Source organism: Bison bison, unplaced genomic scaffold (genome assembly GCF_000754665.1).
Source record: "Bison bison bison isolate TAMUID 2011002044 unplaced genomic scaffold, Bison_UMD1.0 scf7180017864377, whole genome shotgun sequence".
Lineage (NCBI taxonomy): Eukaryota > Metazoa > Chordata > Mammalia > Artiodactyla > Bovidae > Bison > Bison bison.
The window spans coordinates 6,246,384-6,255,980 of NW_011494949.1; the positions used below are offsets into that span (position 1 = coordinate 6,246,384).

Consider the following 9,597-nt stretch of genomic DNA (forward strand, 5'->3'; position numbering starts at 1 on the left):
CAACTCTCACATCCATACATGACCACAGGAAAAACCATAGCCTTGACTAGATGGACCTTTGCTGACAAAGTAATGTCTCTGCTTTTCAATATGCTGTCTAGGTTGGTCATAACTTTCCTTCCAAGGAGTAAGCGTCTTTTAATTTCATGGCTGCAATCGCCATCTGCAGTGATTTTGGAGCCCAGAAAAATAAAGTCTGACACTGTTTCCACTGTTTCCCCATCTATTTCCCATGAAGTGATGGGACCAGATGCCATGATCTTAGTTTTCTGAATGTTGAGCTTTAAGCCAACTTTTTCACTCTCCTCTTTTGCTTTCATCAAGAGGCTTTTGAATTCCTCTTCACTTTCTGCCATAAGGATGGTGTCACCTGCATATCTGAGGTTATTGATATTTCTCCTGTCAATCTTGATTCCAGCTTGTGCTTCCTCCAGCCCAGCGTTTCTCATGATATACTCTGCATATAAGTTAAATAAGCAGGGTGACAATATACAGCCTTGACGTACTCCTTTTCCTATTTGGAACCAGTCTGTTGTTCCATGTCCAGTTCTAACTGTTGCTTCCTGACCTATTACATTTATAAATTTCTGAATTTCCTAGAAAATCGATAACCAGAACAGAGGCCACCTCAGAGAACCCACAGAGGCATGAGGCTTGTGGGAAGGATTTACCCTCCTTAATGGCGAGAACAAAAAAGAAAGAATATGCCCATCAGTTATGGCTTCATGGAAAAAGCCTTTGGCCCAACCCGACCTGCTGGAGAAAAGGAAGGGACAGGTGACAGTCGTGGGTCCCATATTCTCACCCTAAACTTCTTTGCTGCAAGGGATTCAGCCTCAGGACTAATTGGCATAAGACAATTTTGCCGTAAACAATAAATAAAAGGAAATAAAAGAGGAACACTGAAATGGACCTTGTGAAACATTTGTAACAAAATTTTTAAAGATTGGACTGTGAAAAATAAAAATGCAAAAAATGCTTAGATGCTCTTAAAAATGTGTGCAGATATTGGGTTGGCCAAAAAGTTTGTTTGATTTTTCTGTGAGATGTTACAAAAAAACCCAAATGAACTTTTTGGCCAACCCAATGCATGGTTATAGTATTTGGATGTATCTTAGAGAAAGGGATGATGCTTTCTTTCTCAAGATAGATCACTAAGGATTCAAGATCTAATGTGAAATGTACATTCTTTACAATGTAAAAAGAATCTGTGCTAAGTGTCTTCAGAGTCCCCTGGGAGTAGAAGGAACAGCGGAGGGACACTGCTATTTCTCATCAATATGTGTAACGTGTATCACTGGTGAGACATAGCCAGACTCTACTGAAATGTCCCATCACATGGCCAGTGATTATATTTCCCCAAATCATCTAAACCAAATTCTGTGCCAAATACCACAGTTCTGTCTAAATTACATTCACTATCAAACAGCAAAAAAGTGTTCACCACTTTCAGAAATTTACACTCATCAGCAATCACACAACCGTTCATTTTCAGGGTGGGGAGGAGAGGACCTTGAGTCTTCTTTGCCTCTGACTTCAGTTGCATGATAAGTTTGGCAGAGACAGCAGAGAAAACAAGCTATTGTATCTAAAGAAGTCAAAGAACCAACACTTAATGCTCCTGGAGACTGTTGTGAGTTACTAGCCCGCCTTTTATGTATTTGCCTTAGTTTGGTAAACTTCCGGTTTTGATGGATGGGAGACATGACTGCTCACTGAAGGGTCTATTAAGATTGATATATTATCATCTTCTAGAGGAATGAATCCAAAGCTGTGAATCAGCCATTTTATCAGTTGTGGCAAAATGGCCTAGGGCTAATTAGTTGTACAGTGACAATAGGCAAATTCCTAGAATCAGCATTTAGAATTCAGTCATTTCCCCAAGCATCCATCCAGGGATCAAGTCTTATGAACTTATGGTAGGTGCTGGAACACAAGAAAAGCCAGATCTTATCTTGAGTACTTCTTGTCCACCTGCAAGACAAACAGTTAACTAAAATGTAGAAATATCGGAGCCCCAGTAACTAATGAGGAGCTGGTTTTGTCTCCACCTTATAAATTTCATTCATATTTTATTTCCAAGCTTATATTATCCAGGAGCATTTTTTAAATGGATTTTTCATTCTCAGTAAAGAAAAAAACTGTTTTTAATAAGTTCTTGGCATACATTATTCATAATTTGATATCCATAATGAATACAGAGTTCTAAAAATGAGGACAGTTAAAATCTATCTTAAATTTTACTTTCTACTCCTTCTAATATTAACCAACTTTTGATTCCTCCAAGTAGTCCCATAAAAGAGAGAGCAATAACAGATCTCTGCAACTGGTGCAATCATAAGAAATACTAAAAAAAAAAAAAAATTTATTTGCCTGATATCTAAAGCTTATAACCTTGAATCCAAAAGTATTTTTAGAGTTCTCACTTTTAATGGCAGTCATTCTGGAGCAGATGACTGACTCCTGGGCCTTGGCTGAAACTGCACTGCTGTGGTTCAGGCTCCTGGGAAATTCAAGTGCATGGTGGTGCGTGAGCCGTGAGCATCTTCAGATCGGTCCAGAGGGCCTGGGCACGTGGACTTCCAGGGAGCCCTGGAGATGCTTCTGCTCAAATGGGCTGAGCTTCTGGGCTAGCTTGCTTGTTAAGTGTCGTGTGAAACCTCAGTGTACATTGAAACCTAACTCTGAAATCGGGACGTGGCTGTCCCTGTCATTACAGAGTAATGCATGACAGTCACTTGGTCTTTCTTCCTGGATCCTAGAAGACCTTCCCCATTTATCTTTATCTTCCAAATATGTTGCAGATAATCAAAATCCATAGAAACATAACTACTGTATATAGGAATTCTTGAGAATTGGTCATTGTTTGCACAGGTATAACATTTTATATACAAAAAATATCATTTTATCTCCAAAAGCATATATGTATACTCTCTATCTCCCTTTATACAGTTGCCTAGGTATAGATATAGACATAGATATAGCTATATCGTTATACGTACTTGTAGACATATACATAAATATGCAGGTGTTTATATGTATATACTACATGCATGCTGCTGCTGCTGCTGCTGCTAAGTCACTTCAGTCCTGTCCGACTCTGTGCGACCCCATAGACAGCAGCCCACCAGGCTCCTCTGTCCATGGGGTTTTCCAGGCAAGAATACTGGAGTGGGTTGCCATTTCCTTCTCCAATGCATGAAAGTGAAAAGTAAAAGTGAAGTCACTTAGTCGTGTCCGACTCTTAGCGACCCCATGGACTGCAGCCCACCAGGCTTCTCCGTCCGTGGGATTTTCCAGGCAGGAGCACTGGAGTGGGTGCCATGGCCTTCTCGGATATTACATGCATAGATGCATGTAATTCAGGTAATTATAACTATGAAAGTTTTTATTCTAAAGGAAAGTCAGAAAGTACAGGTAGAAGTCAAACTTCCAAAGTATTTTGACAACCTAGATGGTAATTTATTTTGTTAGTATTTATTTCTAGGTATTTTTCTTGATGCATTGATATCAATTTTTCTTACATTTCTGTACTCACGACTATAACAATGTGTATCTCTCTGTTTCACTTAACTCTATTTCATAAAGTATTTGTTTATTTTGTTGCAAAATGTGTGACTACACCAGGCATTATATGCTCAGCTCGCTGGATCATACACCCAGGGTGGCTGTTTAACCAGGGATTATACTCGATGTTCTGGTGAAGGGTTTTGTCTTTAAGATCTTTCTCTACCTCAACTGCTTTCTCAAAACAGATTTCTCATAGTAAGCAAATGTGTAAGAATGCTTACTTATATATAACTTTTATTTTTGAACATCTGAAAGATATATATGTATTATGTATGTGTGTGTTTATGTTGGCATCAATGTACTATGTTAGTGATCTGACGTGATTGCTTCTTCTGTTAGTATTTTTACCCGTTTTTGAAAACTGTTAAAGCACAATTTTTTTTTACCTTACACAAATGAAAAATATGACAATGAAAGTATTTTTAGTAAGCATGAAAGGAATAAAGTCTTCTTTCCCAGACCTGGAAGCTACTCTAAATGTTTCTGATGCTCTGTGATCAATTGCTTTCTATAAACTGAGGAAAAATAATACTTCTGTATAAACCAAACCCTTTTAGGAGACAAAACTCGCCATGTGATTTCACTAAAACATCAGCAAATAAACTCATTGATGTACTTGAGTCCTTTTAATGACTTATCTCCCTAATTATTTAAGTTGGATAACTTGATTGGTATGACAGCTGATTTGCAATATAGAATTTTCAAAGGAAGGCAATGTGTGAAGAAGAATATTACATTTGCAGATCTTGTTAACAAACCTAGATTCCATATTCCAGTTATTTGGCAATATGAAAAAAGAAGAATGCAAGTCTTTTTTTTTTTAAGTTCCAGGTGTTTGGTTGGAGGTTTGGTTTTAATGATGTGTCTGTCCTTTTTATTTTCAGGCAATGGCTCAAGTCCGAAGACATTCAGAGAATCTCATTGCTTTTCTACAATAAAATAATAGAAAAAGAAGTAAGCAATTTTTTTTCTTCAAAATCAATCATTTTTCCAAAATATTAGCTTTTAAAAACTCCATCATGAAATTATATTCATGTTTTTTTAATGTGACATTTAAACTGCCTTTAACCATATCAGATTTCTTTCTAGCTTTTCCTGTGGTTCTTCTGTGCAAATACTGTTTAACCACACTTCTGGTTACCAAGTTTCTGTCTTTGGCTCGTCGCCTCTCTCAACATTCCTATTAGTAAATGATATCCAGGAGATGTGGGGTGAAGGGAAGGGAAGGAGTTAATACCTTGCTATCTTGGGACTTCCCTGGAAGTCCAGTAATTAAGACTCCATGCTTCCAGTGTCGGGGTGTGGGTTTGATCCCTGGTGGGGAAACTAAGATCCCACATGCCATGCAGCATGACCAAAAAAACAACAGTATCTTGCTTTCTCAGTGGGAAATTTTCTTAGACATAAATGTTTTAAAAGAAAACAAAACCCCTTGCGACAATTTTACAGTGTCCTTATACAAATTATTTTAACTTTTGTTTACAAGAGTATGAGAAGAATGAACCCCTGGTTGGGAGAATTAGACACCTCAAACTTTTAAGTTTTGCTGCATTTAAATACTTTCACATTATGACTCCTAAAGTAGAGCTGTTTCAGGCACAAATATATAAACAGACATCATTTGTACATGTCGAGCTTAAACCGGGATTTGCTGAAATGAATTATTGTCGCAGAAAGGACAACTGTTGTAGGTTGGCCTGATTCATCTGCCTTTTGTTTCATGTTAATCTAGAAAAAGAGCAGGGTAGAGGTCATTTGTACCACTTTGCTATGCAATTACAGTCTTAGTTTGAACAAAAGCTACTCTATTGATGGCCACAGTCACAGCCCAGATATTAAAACTTCGTTGAGAAAATCTAGTTCATTGTTTTCTGGATATTGAAAGGAAATAACAAATATCAAAATTCCTGATTCCTTCCAAAGCTCATCAAGGTTGGATTTTACAGTGATGCCAAAGCACTCTTTCATACTAGTTAGTGGTCGAGAAAATCAATTTTATGCTTCTAAGTCAGGAACTTTGACTACAGACAGTTTACCAAATTGATGTTTGATACAATTTATTATTATTATTGTTATCGAAGAACTTAGAGACTAATGACTACTTATTATTTAAACATTGAATTAGTTCCTTCCTGATAGAAGTCCTTTTCCTTTATTAATACCACAAGGAAATTCCAACTCATGTCTCTACACAGGCCCAGAGAAAGAAGATAAGGGCATAACTGAATGCATAAAATATAATCACATTTCAGCAATTATGTTAGTTTCTTCATCAGCGTTGTAACTTACCCTGGCTCTGAAGTCACAAAAGCAACCAAAGGAATATTCTAGTAAACATAAAGTGATGTTTATTGAAACATGCGACGTGTGCAGACATTTCCCTGGAGTACGCGTTCGCAGAGGCTGCCTTTGAGACCGACTTTAGACAGCACTGAGATTCAAGTTCACTTCTTGCCCTCCAGCCCCGAGCCTGCTCTGCAGGCCGGCAGGAGGGTTAAAAGGCTGCAAGACAAAGAAGAGAATCCAGACAACCCAGAGATCCAATATCTGCACCAAAACCCCAGAGGCTATACCCCCAAAATACATACCTAACTTCCGTTAACTTGGCAAACAGTCTGTGCAGACACACTAACGCTACCTGCCAGCATTGTCTCAGGGAGTTTCGGGAGCCTTGCCACAAAAACTCTATCTCCTTAAATTTTATCACAGAACCCCTTTTGGAGGGGCAGTAAGTTTGGAAGCCTAGGTTCAGGAGCCAGTCCACCTGGGTGGAAATCCTGCTGTGTGTGTGTTTCTGAGAATGTTCATGAGTCATCCTGGTTCGAGGTTTTTTTCAACCAAAACTCGGGACCATACTAGTTCCTGCTGCAGGAAGTTTTTGTTGAGGATGAAATGACTCAGTCCACTCAAAGCATTGCACGTGCCCGGCAGACCATCACATAGTAAAGGGGACGTGTGACAGACCATTGTCATCATGAATACAACGATGGCTGGCTTTTCCTGCATAAATCACCAGGGGCAGCCCCAGGCGGGTAGCTGCACTGATCAGTCAATGATCCTGGATATTGTGGAAAGCCTTTGAACTGGCCGATTCCGCAGCATGGGTAGAAAGAATCCAACAGCCGGGCCCAGACAGGCCAGCGAATGTTCATAGAGAGTAGAGCCTGCTGGTCTGGTCTTGTAACTTCACTCACCACCTCTCAATAATATAATAAAATAGTAAAATGAATAAATAAAACGAGCAAACTGCATTTCCTCAATACTCTTCAAAGTCAAGTACTCCTCTATGAAAAGCCATTTGCTTTCCCCAAGTAGCTGTGGAACTCAGACCCTCAGGGGAACCAGGATGCCTGCTTGCTCCTTGTTCCTTAAGGTTGCTCGCTCGTCTCTCTGGCCAGGTGCTCTGTCTCCTTGCTGGAGGGTTCAGTTACCTCTAAATGGGCTTCTGAACCGGTCTACTGGTTAAAACCGTGGTCCGGAGTCCCCCTCATAGCTCGTCTGGAGGGAGGAAGCGCACATCATCAGGGATGAACAGCTGTTGTCCTGCTCATTTCTGCCACCTCCTGCAAGCCTGATGCTTGAACTGGGCGCAGTTAGGCTGCTGGGGCTTGTCTCAGCGCTTCTCTTGGAGGACCATCATTCCTGGTTTCCTTTCTCCCCTTAGTACCGAGCCACCGCGCTGCCGGCCTTCAAGTATTACGTGACTTGCGCTTGCCTGATCTTCTTCTGCATCTTTATCGTGCAGGTTCTGGTCTTACCCAAGTAAGTACATGCGGTTCACCTTTGGGATGTTCACTGGGCGTGCCTTTCCACCGCACTGTTATACTGAAGTTATACTATACAGTATATCTAGACTCAGTTATTCTATATACAAGAGGATGCACATTTCCCAACTGAGCATTTATGTAAGAAGGGTGGGGAGAAGGGTACGGGGAAGGGTGGGGGCCAGGATGTGGAGACGATGTCGGGCTGGGGGGTTAATTCAGGATGTGTGAAGGTGAAGGGCCCCATGTCTTAGTTATAGTAATTTTGAATTTTCAAAGTGGCCATGTAGATTCACCTTACGGGGATTTTTTTTTTTTTAATAAATAGAATCATTTCACTTTATTTCTGTATTATTCTGATACCCTTGTCTAAGAAATGTAACCCAATACCTTTACCCAGAAAGAGCAGAATCACTAGATATTGTTTCTAATAAACAAACGTTATTGTGTATTGAAGACAGAGCCTCCCCTGGGCTCAGTTTGCCCACCGTCCATTCTGATTTCATGTTCTGCTCCCTGAAGCCCACCAGCTCCGCCATCTCTGACTGTTATGAGTTACCGTCCAACTCCCCCCTCCCAGGAGACCCCTGGGTACAGATGGGAGAACTGAGTGACTGGAGCTCTCACTTTACCACCTACTGCTAAAATCCAGTCACTCTAGGATTCCTCTGTAGACTTTGCCTTGAATCTTGTAAAAGTGTTAGTCGCTCAGTGGTGTCCAATTCTTTGGGATCCCATGGACTGTAGCCCGCCAGGCTCCTCTGTCCATGGGATTCTCCAGGCAAGAATACTGGAGTGGGTAGCCATTCCCTTCACCAGCAGATCTTACCAACCTAGGGATCAAACCCAGGTCTCCTGCACTGCAGGCAGATTCTTTACCATCTGAGCTGCTAGGAAATCTTAATGAGTGCAGTATTACAGTACTTCATAATATGTCAACTGACCTATTCTTTCTCATCATGAAATCTAAAGGAAAGGAAAACTCTTGTCTATCTTTAATAATTGGGGATTAGAAATTTAAGAAAAATTTCCTTTCCTGTCATCATTGCCTCTTTTGTAAAGGCTACAGTTATCATTTTCAGTCTACCTGGAGTGAGTTGACTGACGGCATTTCGCGTCAGCGGTGCAGCCAGCATTTGTGGGCAACCTGAGTTGCTGCAGCAGGGCAACAGTTTGTCCCACAAAAATTTGGAGCAAACTAGAAAGAAATGGTCTGCCTTTCCCTCCGTACCCCAAGGGATGCTCTTCCGGGCACCGAGCCAATACAAGGCAAAGCATCACTTATATGTGTACAGTCCCAAAGCTACCTGCCCCCTTTTAGAAGTGTTGAACCTGGTCATCCCCTTCTCCCCATTGATGAGCATTGAATGCATTTGTCCAGTGAATTCTTCCTTTAGACTTACACAATCTTCAGTGGAATCTGCCAAGGTCAATCTGTCGGTTTTCCACTAGAAGAAAACATGTTAACAAAATAAGCTCCTTCTGAGTTCCAGGCTCTGCCACATGGCGCAGGAGAGAAACAGCTGCCCCTGCACAGACAAAGCTTATTGAGCAGCAGGACTGCAGGGCATGTAAACAGTGATGTGGCTGAAACAAGTATCACCAAGGGGACAGGCCCTTATTTCTAAAGCAGAGGGATTCATTTGCTACATCTTCCTATTGGATGAGTGTTTTTAGATCTTCTACATCACAGTTAAGACAGCGTTTATCCCCAATTGTTGGGAGGGGAGAATGTGATTAAGGGGTTACAAAAGATGATGGCAAAACAGAGATGAAAAGGCTTCTGGGAACCGGGGAAAACATTTCATGGAATTAGCCCTAAAAAAAAAAGAAAAAAGTTGATGTCTTTTCTGTCTTTGCTTTTATTTATTTAAGTTTTTGTCTCTTCTCTGTTGTGTTATTTTATGAGAACCCATCAAAGTTTGTTCCCTTGGGCATCATTACAAATTATTGGGTTTCTCTTGAGCAACAAGTTGGATTTTGAGCGTGAAAATTGTGAAATAGGTGCGGGTTATGGTTCCCTCTTTGTGTTGGCAGTTAGAAAGTTCAGAGTGAGGTCTGTGGACACCTTTCACAGGGAAACTGTACACCTGCATTCAGTCCTGGCCTCCTAGTATCTTATGTCTTTCTCCTTCATTTTTCTTTTTTTTTTTTTTTTCTACTTACAAAATGAATTTATTTAGCAAAGGATCATTAACATTTTTCCGTGGATGAATTTGAATTCAACCTCATTACAGTAACATTTTTTTTTTTTTTTTTTTTA

The 9,597-nt window shown here is 40.4% G+C and overlaps 1 protein-coding gene across 1 annotated transcript in view; it reads left to right on the forward strand.

The window, feature by feature from the left end:
• ADCY2 (adenylate cyclase 2 (brain)) overlaps positions 1-9,597 on the forward strand; it is a 450,411-nt gene that overhangs the window by 331,614 nt on the left and 109,200 nt on the right. Inside the window, exons 13-14 of the mRNA XM_010857150.1 lie at positions 4,455-4,524; positions 7,235-7,332. Of these exons, the coding sequence (XP_010855452.1) occupies positions 4,455-4,524; positions 7,235-7,332 (168 nt within the window). The remainder of the gene's footprint in view (positions 1-4,454; positions 4,525-7,234; positions 7,333-9,597) is intronic.